Genomic DNA, 13,391 nt, shown 5'->3' on the forward strand with positions numbered 1-13,391 from the left:
CCTGCTTGCTCTACTAACCTTCCCGATTTTTCTTAAATCCCACACGTGAAGTGAAGAAACATACTTATTTCACCCAGAATGTGAAATAGTTGTTGCTGCTATAATTGCTGTAATGCACAAGTAATGCCTAAAATTCTTTTATTTTCTCTTATAGGGATGATGCATTTTCAGAGAATGCTGATATAATGCTCTCTTTCCAGGAAAATGTATGAAATGATTGAAGTTGTGCGTTTGTTGCGAGTTATGTTTGTCTCTACATATTTTTTATATCTACTCCTATCAGTTCTTAGGCATGAATAGATGCTATCTGGAGACTATTTGAATACCATCTATCCAACCAGACTGATGTTTCAAAATGCGTTTCAAAAACCAAAGAAAGAAAGAGATGGCCAAATACCTCAGCTCAAAAGAGAGAAAAACTGATGATTTATGCATTCATTCGCTTGTGTGTTTGTATCTATGCTAAAGGGTCAAACGAAATTGTTTATGCTGAGGATATTGTTTAAAAATAATCTTGTGTGAGTCAAGGAGGACTCAAGTGGGGGATTGATGAATCAGAAAAAGAAAAAATATATATTTCTTGCTTGTTTTATCATTTGCTTATGTTTTATCATTAATCATTTGAAATGTATGTTAAATGCTTTTCTTTTATTAATCTTTATGCCTCAAATGTAGCTGATTGACTTAGGGTGAACTTTTGTACTTGCTGTTTAGATGAGGGCAAAAGTGTATAAGTTTTCCGATAGACAGACCACAAATGCTCGAATGTCTCAGAATAAAGTGATACACGAATGTTATCTTAGCTAAACATCTTGCAGTGTACGCTAACACCTCACAGTGTGAAAACATGAAAACTAGATATGCTTGTGTGTCTGCTTCGATGCAATATACTATAAAAAGAGGAACATTGGCTCTGTTCCGATAAGCAACTAGGGAGATCAATTTCTGTACAGGTCAGTCTATCTTTGGACTCCATCGCAACCTGTCTTTTCAAAGAGAGATCTCTCAAACAACTTGTTTATCTTTAGGCAAGAATATTATACTCAGAGTGATTTGAATTATATTTTACTTAAGAAGTGATTTTAACTGTTTCATTATTAAACTTTTAATCCTGATTATGGAATTAATTTTACTCTTCATTTATTATTTGATTGTCTGCTGTTAAGAAATTAAATTTGACCTAATCATCTGACTGGATCTCCTCCCTGCATCAATAATGTATTAACTATGAACTAACAAGGAGCAATACATTTGTTACAGTATCTATTAACCTATATTAGTTAATAGAAATACGGCTGTTCATGTTAGTTCACAGTGCATTAACTAATGTTAACAAACACACCCTTCGATTTTAACAATGTATTAGAAAATGTTGAAAATGCTGAAGAAGTAGGCTAATGTCCATTCTTAGTTCATGTTAACTAGGTAGTTACCTAATGTTAACTACTGAACCTTATTGTAAAGTGTTAGCTACCCATAAAAATGTCTTCATGAAGGTAACATTTCCCTGAAAATCAATTCCAGGCGACAAATAGGCCTACTGTATTGCCACTTAATAAAAAACTGAAACTTCTGACCAACATTGCATATGAAATACATTAAAATAATGATTTTTTTTTAAAATTGTATCATACACAAGCGTTCATATTAATAAACACTTGAAATATTCTTACCACTCCTCGCGCGTACTGATCTGGCATCAGCGCAGGTCGCGCGCTCACAACACTGAGAAGCGCGGCGCCGATTATTGTGAGAACTGCGGTCATGCTCATTCAATATGACATCAACGGGTTATTCGCACTCTCAAAACTACCACATTAATTGTAAGTATAAAACAACAGCAAATCACGAGTATATGCTCGAGCACAATTAAAACAGCAAATATAAAAAAATAGAAAAAGACGATCAAGTCACTGAGAATAGCCTATTGGATGTGGCTATTCTTCATCCACACAGTCACGGTTTGTCCTCTGTTTCATATGACTTCCCAAGAGGGTATTGCTTTGATAAATACATCCTGCACCCCTCTCTCTCTCTCTCTCTCTCTTCATCTCAGTAGGAGCATCCGTCTAAATATTTGACCCCATGAATGCTCGTGTGACCCCCTGATCACAGGTTGCTAAATAACCTCATGGAACTCAAAATAGGCCATGAAGAAGTGAAAAACATGTTTGAGGAGAAAGGCATATATTATAAAACAGCATATTAGAATGATTTCTGAAGGATCATGCGACACATAAGACTAATGATGCTGAACATTCAGCTTTGCCAGCAATAAATGAAATGAAATTTCAAAATATGTTTAAAAAAAAAGTGGTAGCCTAGCATTTCTGCAATTATGCTGGGGCATAAGACCCCCTGGTAAGAGGAAAAAGTACTGTGCATTGTGTTGTGATAAAAATAGACAGGATGTTTATGAGCTGTGGTGCGAGAGAATGAAGAAAGGGAAACATTAATTGCCATAAATAAATAAACCAGGCATGTTGTGGATCCTCAAGATGTCTGTTCTCTTAATCATCATCAGGGCTTCCCTTTAACCTATATATATATTCTCAGAGTTGACAAAACATGGAATCACCAGCATCCTGATTCACAGTTTTTTTGTGTTTTTTTTATTACAGTGCAAGCAACACAACATCTCCCCAGCATAAACATCAGTAAAGAAACAAAGACATGCCTTTGTCTAGTTTATGGTTTATGAAACCAAATATACAACGCTAATCTGTATATTATATTACCAGTCTTCTGCAGCATTCTGCAGAAGTGTTTAGCTCTGATTCTCATTGAGCTCCAGCCCCTGGTTGAAGGAGTACTCTGCCTTATGGTGCATTATCAGTGTGTTTTTGGCGAAGTAGAAGCTGTCTGACCGCGTCTCAAAAGGGTGGCTGATCATCTCCTCAACTGAAAAAAACAGAACATAGTTGACATTGTACACTTACACGCGCACCATAAGTTCGTGTGGAAATGCATTATATGTTTGTGTGTTCCTCACTGGTGTGTGAATCCAGGTCTGGCAAGCAGTAGATGTGTTCACAGGTGTTTCTGCTGTTTGGGATACAGAAACCGATCTCAAAGTCAAACGTCTTCAGCAGGAGATCCCTGAAGTAATGCCTCTCAATCAGCCGAAATTTGTTCACTGCCTTACCACCCACGGTAAACTCAAGTCTGTTCAGAAGAGAGAGAAACCGCTTTGCAAACAAACTATTTTTATAGTTATTGATTCTGATTAAATATTTAGATCTATTCTAAAGGCCCGATAGCAATCATATTAAAAATAAGACATACGTGGCTCCAATCTCCCTGAGATTTAGAAAAGCGGGACTGAAATGATACTGAATGAAACGGCCTGCATCCAGCTCTATGATATCCTTTATTTCTGTGAAGAAGAAGAGGAAGTAGAAGTTTTATTTACACAGTGCCTTTCCACAAGCTAAAGATTGCTTAACAGGAGAATACACTGATGTACATTCAAAGGAAACAATACACAATAAACATAATTTTTCAAAAATACATTTCAAACAAGTAGATTTTCAGCTGAGACTTGAAAATTAATAGAGAAGAGATATTACGAAGAGAGCAGTAACACAAAATGATCTTCCACCTAAAGTCGACAGTCGAAATCTAGGAATGGACAAAAGGCCAAGTTCAGACGACCTATAAGAGACCCAGTGGGCAGGTATGGGTATATTAAGTCAGAGAGGAAGAGAGGCACAAGTCCACAGGAGCGTCTTAAAATGAATGCGTGAAGCAACACCAAGTGAATAATGTGAGCATTGCATCTGGTCAAGGTAAGGTCACTTTTCTACATACTGCAACCTTCTAGTGTGCTTCTTTGGTAAGTGCCAATAAACAAGGCATTGCACTAATCCAGACGTGAAGTAATTAATGAATGTACCAAGGTTTCTGCATCAGCCAGATTGAGAGAGGAACGGGACGTGCAATATTGTCCAGGTGATAAAAAGAGCTTTTAACAATTGCAGCAATATGGGAACCAAAGGAAAAAGAAGAGTCAAATGAAACACCAAGATTGCAGAGAGAGGATGAGGGTTTAACAATAACCCCATCTATGTCAAAATACAGATTCATTCTTTTGACTGGCGTACTAGCATTATTTCAAACTATTCAAATGATATATAAATTGTCAACTGAAATAAAGCTGAAATAAAATAAAATAAAATAAAAATATTGGATGAAAAATTTAAATGAAAATGTATATAATAGTTTATCAATAATACAATATATAATCATATATTAATAATACTAAGGGTGAAATACAAGACATTTTTGAAATGCTACTGCACATAATGTCCACTAGAGGGCAAATGACACATTTGACACCTCATTGGCATAAACAGTTCAATCACAATCACAATCCGAGACATCATACTTGGCCAAGTTATGTGTCGTTTACAAAAACAAACAGAAAATAAGAGAATGCAATGTTGAAAACAAACTAACATACCTGTTGGACAGTGTCGCTTTATGTCCAGAATGACTGATCCACCTTCCAGGTCTCTTATTTTGAAGCGTGAGAAGCTAATATTGTAGATGTTGTCCTCTGGGGAACACAGGTAATCTGCACACATAACCAATAACAGTAAAGAAAAGAAAAAATATTGTGCATTAAAACAAACAAAAACACAAATAAGCTGCTTTGTTTGCGTCGTCCTCACCGTCTGTGTATCCTGGTAGTCTGAGGACATACTGAGGGGTCACAGGGTCACCTGGCTTCCAGTCCAGCAGCACCTCCTCTTTAGCTGCAAGTCCTTCTCCTGAAATAAACCCATTCCAGTCCTCCACATCCCTCTTATCCCCTCTGCCCTGCATTTCAGCTATTTCCTCCTCATCCTCTTCAGCTTCATCTTCCTCTAGTTCACTGTCCTCGCCTCTCTCAGAGGACAGTTCCTGCTCCATTTCTTCCTCACTCTGTAGTACTTTGACAACCTCACTGTCCATCTACAAATCTTTGACTAATTTCCCCCGAGTGTTTCTGTCAGGTTAACTAGCACAGGTTTATCTGTTGTCAGGCACTCTCTGTGATTACCCTCAGCTCTTCTCTCATAAACTGTGTCTCAGTGACTCAAACAGATTAAGGCTATCTCAAACAGCTTATCCAAGCCAATCCTCAATTAAACACGGACACAGCAACTATGGCATCAATGAAAGGACAAAAAGGAATACGAGATGAACAGAAAGAATTGAATGTAGATATGCAGTAGAACTAAGATATGGAGGATAGTGAAATACAGAGAAAGAGATTACCAGGACTGATATGTATTAATAGAGACAAAAAAAAAAAATGGTGATAAAAGTGAGATGTTGATCTCACAGCTACCTATCTATAGTCATGTGAAAAAGAAAGTACACCCTTTTGAATTCTATGGCTTTGTGTATCAGGCCATAATAAAAAATCATCTGGTTGTTAGCAGGTCTTAAAATGAGGTAAATAGAACCTCAGATGAACAACGACACATGACATATTACACCGTGTCATGGTTTATTTAACAAAAATACAGCCAAAAAAAACAAAACAAAGTGTGACAAACTAAGCACCCCATATTATTTAATTGCTTGTAGAAACACCTTTAGCAGCAAAAACTTAAAGTAGTAATATTCTGTATGACAGTATCAGTCTCTCGCATTGAGGTTTGCGTCCTCACCGCAACATGTCAGTCTGGTTGAGGTCTGGACTTTGACTGGGCCAGCCCAGTGCAACACATTTTTTTCTTTTTCAGCCATTCTGTTGTAGATTTGCTGGTGTGCTTGGGATCATTGTCCAGTTGCATGACCCAATTTCAGCCAAGCTTTAGCTGTCGGACAGATGACTTCACATTTGACTCTAGAATACTTTGGTATACAGAGGAGTTCATGGTCGACTCAAAGGCCCTGTTTACATCTGGTATTAAGATGCGTTTTGTTTGATGGGATCACAAGTAGACGAGGGAGAAGTGTTCTCGGTTCCGGCTGACCCAATTTATGCAGCCTAATAATCCTTTTACATGAATTGTAGAAATTGATAATGTGTTATGTGTATGCCAGGTTAAAGAGATGTGTTTTCAGTCTAGATTTAAACTGACAGAGGTTGTCTGCTTCCTGAACAATGCTAGGAAATATGTCCAAAGTTTAAGTGCTAAATAGGAAAAGGATTTACCGCCTGCAGTTGATTTTGATATTCTAGGTATTATCAACTGGCCGGAATTTTGAGAATGCAATAGACGTGAAGGACTATAATGAGTTAAGAGCTCGCTCAAGTACTGAGGAGCTAAACCATTTAGTGCTTTGTAAGTAATTAGCAAGACTTTAAAATGTACACAATGTTTAATAGGGAGCCCATGCAGTGTTGACAGAACTGGGCTAATATGGTCATATACTTCCTGGTTCAAGTAAGAAATCTAGCTGCTGCGTTTTGGACCAGCTGGAGTTTGTTTATTAAGCCTACAGGGCGACTACCCAGTTGAACATTACAATAATCTAGCCTTGAGGTCATGAATGCTAATGACATCTCCCAAGGGTAGCATGTACAGGGAGAAAAGCAACGGCCCTAGAACTAAGCCTTGTGGTACTCCATACTGAATTTGTGACTGATATGACATCTCTTCATTTACTGCTACAAACTGATAACGGTCAGATAAGTATGATTTAAACCATGCTAATGCAATTTCATTAATGCCAACATCATTTTTGAATCTATTCAAAAGAATGTTGTGGTCGATAGTATCAAATGCAGCACTAAGATCCAGTAACACTCTCGTCATACTTGTTCAGTCTTTTTCTAATTGTACTGCCATGAACTTTAACATTTAACATGAGGTGTTAACTGTCTGAGTCTGAGGTGTAGTTCTTTGTTTTTTTGCATTTTCTCTGAGCACTGTATGGTCTGACCTTGGGGTGAATTTGCAGGGTCATCCACTCCTGGGAAGATTGGCAACTGTTTTGAATGTTTTCCACTTGTGAATAATCTTCCTCACTGTAGAATAATGGACTTCAAATTATTTGGAAATGGCCTTGTTACGCCTCCCAGATTGATGAGCAGCAACAATTTCTTCTCTAAGATCATTGCTGATGTCCTTCCTCCTCGGCATTGTGTTAGCATGCAACTGAATGCTCCGGAGCAGCAAACTCTTTTATAGAGGTGATCACACTTGCTGATGATCAGTTAATCAAAGACATTTGATTAGCAGTGCCTGACTGCTACTCACCCTCTTCATTCCTATAGAAGAAGTAAGGGTGTACTTAGTTTGTCACACATGGCTTCTCCATTTTGGCCAAGTTTTTGTTAAATAAACCATGATACGGTGTAATATATCATGTGTTGTTGTTCATATCATTTCAGGATGTATTTACCTAATGTTAAGACTTGCCAAGGATCAGATGATTTTCTATTATGTCCCGATACCTAAAACCATAGAATTCAAAGGATTCAAACCATAGAATCCTTTCTTTTTCATTATGACTGCAAATATCAGGAGTGACTCTCAACTAGTGGGTCTTGAACAAAAAATGGGTCACGGCTGGCAAAAATAATGCAAAATGGAAAAAAATATATTTAATTTAATTTAATTTTATTAGGCAAGGATGCATTAAATTGATCAAAATTGACATTGACTTATCAAAGATACTGATATGGTTAAAAAAGTTTTAGATTTCAAATAAATGCTGTTCTTTTGAACTTTCCATTCTTCAAAGAATACTTTTTTTATCATAGGTTCCACAAAAATATGAAACAGCAACATTGATAATAATAAGAAATGTTTCTTGAGCAGCAAATCATCATACTAGAATGATCATGTGAAGACACTGAAGACTGGAGTAATGATGATGAAAATGTAAACTATATTAAAACAGTCATCATATAAATTGTAATATTTCATAATATATATATATATATATATATATTTTTTTTACTGTATGTTTTTATTAAATAAATGAAGCCTTGGTAAGCATAAGATAATTCTAAAAAAAAAAAAAAAAAAAAAGTATGAACTAGTGTAAAAAAACTAGTGTATGTCTGTATATCAAAGGCTGTGCATCCAATTCAAATCTACAGTATTTTGGAACAACTTCATCTGTCACTTTGTACAGGCTAGTCAAAATAGCTAGACATCATCATGGAAAGGTATAACAACATATGTTACATAATAACACCATGAAGAAATGTACACATAAAAGAAAAACTATCAAGAAAATATGACCTAGACTACATTAAATATAGATTGACTTGCATGGCATGTGTTTTTTTTTTTGTACATTACTGGCTTTGTGTAGTAAATATTAATGTTAGATTTTTATTAATCAATATATTGATGGGTCCCTAGATGAGGGACACACACAAAATGTGCAGTGGTGGGGCGTACCCAGGTTTCAGAAGCACAGGTGTACAGGACAAAAACTCTAGTGACATCTGTCATCTTGTCAAAACAGTACTGTGGTGGGTCGGCGCCCTCATTAGAGTGATGTGCAGTTGATCAATCTGAATGTAATATGAGTCAACAGGATGTGTTCAAATATAAGCTCTTTATTTGCTTCCACAGCAGCACTGATGGAGGGAAGAGGTGGAGCCACTCAAACCACATCCTCTTCACCCCAACCTCTCACCTCATCCCACTGTTGGCATGGTGATCAAACTGTCATTTCCTCATGTCACTTCAAAGTTTCAGCTAGGGGAGAGAAGTATCCCAGAAGGCACCACTGCGCAAACGAAGAAATCACAGTGCGTCAGGAAGAGACAACGTGATGAGTTCTGAACATCAGGTAGAGTTTATTTGTTTCTGTCAGTTGATTAAACCTAAACGAGAAGTAATACAGACATAGCTTGTTTTCGAGTTCTCGTTTGTTCTTAGTGAAGTACAAATATGCAGTGTGGATTTTATGCTGCTTTGTGACGTTGTGTGTTCGTTGTAGGCCTGGAGTGTTTATAGTCAGGCAAGTCAAATGAAATCGAAAGAACTATGTTATTTGGCAGTGGCTATCAGTATTAGAAATTCAAAGGGAAAAATGGCAACATTTCAAACATTACAAAGTGGGAAACACGTGCTGGGCAACACGACTTGCCACTGACTGGCACACCGACATACTGATCTAACAAAACCTAAAACCAATCGAATTGGGTGTGTGTTGTTTTTTGCTGAGGCAGTATATTCAATTGTTTTTTACAGTGATTACAAAAATAAATAAGTACATTTATTAATAGTGTTACACGATTCTATGCAGCCTCTAACTGCATCGATTACAGTATGTGGTAACACTTTAAAATAAGGTTCAGCTAATGAATATACAACAAAACATTGTGAACTAACAATACTGTTATATTATATTTATTAAAATATATATGCATACACACACTACTGTTGAAAAGTTTGGGGTCAGAAATTAACACTTTTTTCATTAAGGATGCATTAAATTGATCAAAAGTGAAAGTAAAGATATTTATAATGTTGCCAAAGATTTCTATTTTAAATAAATGCCGGGTTTTTTTTTTTTCAACTTTCTATTCATCAAAGAATCCTGAAGAAAATATATTTCATCAAAAATATATAGCAGCACAACTGTTTTCAACATTGATAATAAGAAATGTTTCTTGAGCACCAAATCAGCATGATAGAGTGATATTCATATTTGTTAACTAAAAACATTTAAAAAAAAATAATTGTAAAAGTTAACATGGTACTAATGCATAATGCACTGCAACTTTATTGTAAGTGAATTCATTTTATTTGCAAATGTTTTCCCATCATGGCTGTACTCATGTTGTCTCGATCTTTTACAGAAGTCACAATGGAGATGACTTTACTGTCCATCACATTGTGGTTCACTCACTTCCTCATCGCCTCAGCTCTTTATTTCAACACACTGCCAACAAACACCACGAGTGACTACACTGAAACCACCCAAATAACTCCAGCAACAACAAAAACAAACCAAGAACCCAAGATCCTAATAAATGCAACATCTTTCTCACCTCTGACCACAAAAACACAGGAAAGCACAACACATTTGCCCAGTGAAGTGCATACACAGCCAAATACAACCCCAAATGTGGCGTCCACACAGGAAACAGCATCCCTGCATCAACACAACAGCAGTACTCCTGCTCAGAATGGCAAGATGGATGATGACGTAGGTGTTAGCAATGCTAGCAGTGTTGCTATGAGCCACACAAATACAAGTCATACAACAGTTTCCACTAACTTTGCAAGACTGATGCCACAATATAATGAAACAGTAACAATGTCAACTGCGAGTTACACTGATGAAGGACAGCCAAATACAACCCCAAATGTGATGTCCACACAGGAAACAACATCCCTGCATCAACACAACAGCAGTACTCCTGCTCAGAATGGCAAGATGGATGATGACGTAGGTGTTAGCAATGCTAGCAGTGTTGCTATGAGCCACACAAATACAAGCCATACAACAGTTTCCACTAACTTTGCAAGACTGACGCCACAATATAATGAAACAGTAACAATGTCGACTGCGAGTTACACTGATGATGGACGAACAGTTCAGACTGCAGACACCTTATCAGACCTGCTTAGCAGTGTCTCAACAGTTCCCTGGAAAGACAGGACAGAGAAAGAGGATGACAGAACAAAAGCAGATGAAGGAAATTATGAAACGAACTCCACCCAGGCCACATTTGCTAATACGAATGAGTCGAGAGGAACACTGAGCACTGAGGGAAGTTACAGCTTCACCAGTGAACACAGAGAGGAACCTTATGACACAGCAGCAAATACAGTGGGTGTAAGTGCTGCAACTGCAACAGCGGGAAACGATTGGTCAACATCACAAAGCACAGACATTCCCACGATCCCACCGGCTTACACAACAGCACAAGACCCAACGGTTACAGGTGCACCTGAATATCACACCTCAATAGGTGGTGTCAATCACTCAACGACAGAGCAGAATATAAACAGATTCACGAACTCTACTGCGCACACAGGAAGAGAAAACATTACAGGAACAGACACACCCGGTGGTACCACCACCTATAACAACAACTCTATCATAACTGATGTCCTAAACGATGCCACAACCAACAAAACAAACAAAACTGACACAGAAAGCAAAGCTTGGCCTAAATGTTTGAACCCAGACCCCAAATCTCGTCAATCCACAATGATGTGCTTCATCACAGTGTGGACTTTAGCAATGACTGCTACCATATTCCTAGGAATAACCATCTTCCTGTGGGTGCGTCTGTCTGTCTTTAAAAAGAAGATGAAGCGGAGGGAGAAGGGAGGCAAGACGCGCGAGAAAGAGAGCCTTTGGGCCGACCCCAAAGCATCGGTGCAGGAGAGAGTGGAATTCTGGTATGTCAATGGATCCACGATGGAGGCCGACAGGAAGCAGAAAGACAGAAAGAGGCAGGAGAGGATGAAGATAAGAGGACAGGAACAGAATAGGAATGAGAATGACCTGTGGATTCAGCCTAAAGTGACTGTGGATGACATAACAGAGTTCTGGTACGCTAACAGGCGCATGAAGGAGGAGAGGATGCCGGACACCGACACGTAGTTATCAACTTTGAAAGACACTACAGGAAACAGTGTGGACAGGTGTACCTTCAGGCTTCTGCCAAAAACACAAGGAGATTTTGATGGACACTTTATTTGAACAACTAAATAAGACGTTACGTTTGTGATCCAACATGGACCTGATTTTTGGCTCCAACTTCCATTTTGTCAAATATTGGAATTTTTCCTATTCAGAAATTGAACATGAACAGCCTCTAAAGTCACGTACAGGGAAATTTGAAGTTTACGAGTTGGGTGATCCATAAAAAAGCCAAAAGTGAGAACTGTATATGACTGTTAATGTATTAGTTTTTCCCACAACATCTACAGTTGTGTATATTTACGTAAATATGATGCATATCATATTGTATTTGTATGAATTTTTACACAATAAAAATAGGATTTATTTGAATGAAATTACAGACTCGTCCACAAGCTGACTATCTAGATGTAGTGAATCAAATTGGGAGGGTAATGTTCAACAAATGGGATGCTGTATTTTATTCTAAATCCATTAGATATTGATTAAATATCTTCTATACATTTTGGCTTTAATAAGATTTCCCTAAGAAATAGGCAAAAATTAAGCTGCGGACCAATTCTTTTCAACAACAAAGCACTTGAAAACGACAAACTTGTAATTACAACTTCAGAAGTGGGAAGTAGGAAATTTCCGATAGCACATGAAGGCAAACCAACTAACAGAAAGGCTGAGCATGTTCAGTTTGATCACTGATTATGCACTTGAATAATTTGTGATTTGGGTCAAAACATGGGGACATGTCAGCATAAATATATGTTATTTAGAATTAATATATGTGTTAGCTCTGTGTAATGTTTTTGATTACATTTTGATGTTAAAGTTGTGTTTTCTTCTGTGAAGTTTCTTCCATTTTTATGAGTATACAATACAATACAATACAATACAATGTTTATTTATAAAGCACAATTTAAAAACAACCGAAGTTGACCAAAGTGCTGTACACAAAAAAAAAAAAATAATAATAATAATAATAATAATAATAAAAAGACCAGTTGTAAAATGGGTATAACACACGAAAGTAAAGTCATAAAACAGTGAGTCAAGATATATTAAACGCCAAAGAAAAGAAATAAGTCTTAAGAGTAGACTTAAAGGTCGATAGAGTTGGGGCAATTCTGATATGGACCGGGAGACTATTCCATAATTTAGGGCCGATGGCAGAGAAAGCACGATCTCCTCTATTTTTTTATCTAGTCCTCGGAACTTGCAATAGACCAGAATGGGCTTTATGCACAGCTGCACTACTTCCTGAACTTCAGGCAGGTCCTTTGTTTCCTGTCTGCCATTATTGGACAAACTGATTAATCCAGGTGTGCCTGACCACCTGAATTAATCAGTTTGTCCAATAATGGCAGACAGGAAACAAAGGACCTGCCTGAAGTTCAGGAAGTAGTGCAGCTGTGCATAAAGCCCATTAGCTGATCTAAGTGACCTTGACTGAGCGTAAGGGTGTAGCAGGTCTGACAAATACTGAGGACAGGAGGACAGTATACAAATACATATACAAGAGGACAGTATACACAACTTTTTTGGTGTTCAGAAGTAATTCTATATAATCTTTTCAGTTTGCTCAAACGTAAACACTCTTTGTTTGTCTAACTTTTGTTCTACATCACTATTTTGTAGTCGTAATGCACATATTAACTTAAAATGCAAATTTACTGAACTTAGATCCACAAATAAAAACACATTATTTATTAAAAAAATCCATCTATTTATAGAACTTATTATGTTTGATGAAAGCACAGATCTATATTGTTAATTGTTAAGTTGAAACAGCATTAGTTTCCATAAGTTTCACAAAAGTCCTGAAGCTAAACAGT

At 37.2% G+C, this 13,391-nt stretch overlaps 2 protein-coding genes across 2 annotated transcripts; one reads left to right on the top strand and one right to left on the bottom strand.

Moving 5' to 3' along the window:
• Positions 1-1,626: 1,626 nt before the first annotated feature.
• Positions 1,627-5,285, bottom strand: LOC311303824 (protein unc-119 homolog B-B-like). The gene is made up of 5 exons (XM_084430516.1): positions 4,674-5,285; positions 4,463-4,576; positions 3,286-3,376; positions 2,993-3,165; positions 1,627-2,901 (listed from the first exon to the last, which is right to left on the bottom strand). Exons 1-5 carry the CDS (start codon positions 4,954-4,956, stop codon positions 2,768-2,770), a joined length of 795 nt encoding a protein of 264 aa, XP_084286642.1. The 5' UTR covers positions 4,957-5,285; the 3' UTR covers positions 1,627-2,767.
• Positions 5,286-8,594: 3,309 nt separating this feature from the next.
• LOC311288668 (uncharacterized protein) lies at positions 8,595-12,391 on the top strand. The gene is made up of 2 exons (XM_084406179.1): positions 8,595-8,751; positions 9,767-12,391. Exon 2 carries the CDS (start codon positions 9,775-9,777, stop codon positions 11,524-11,526), a length of 1,752 nt encoding a protein of 583 aa, XP_084262305.1. The 5' UTR covers positions 8,595-8,751; positions 9,767-9,774; the 3' UTR covers positions 11,527-12,391.
• The last annotated feature ends 1,000 nt before the right edge of the window (positions 12,392-13,391 follow it).

This window comes from Rutilus rutilus, assembly GCF_951802725.1.
Source record: "Rutilus rutilus genome assembly, chromosome: 1".
NCBI lineage: Eukaryota > Metazoa > Chordata > Actinopteri > Cypriniformes > Leuciscidae > Rutilus > Rutilus rutilus.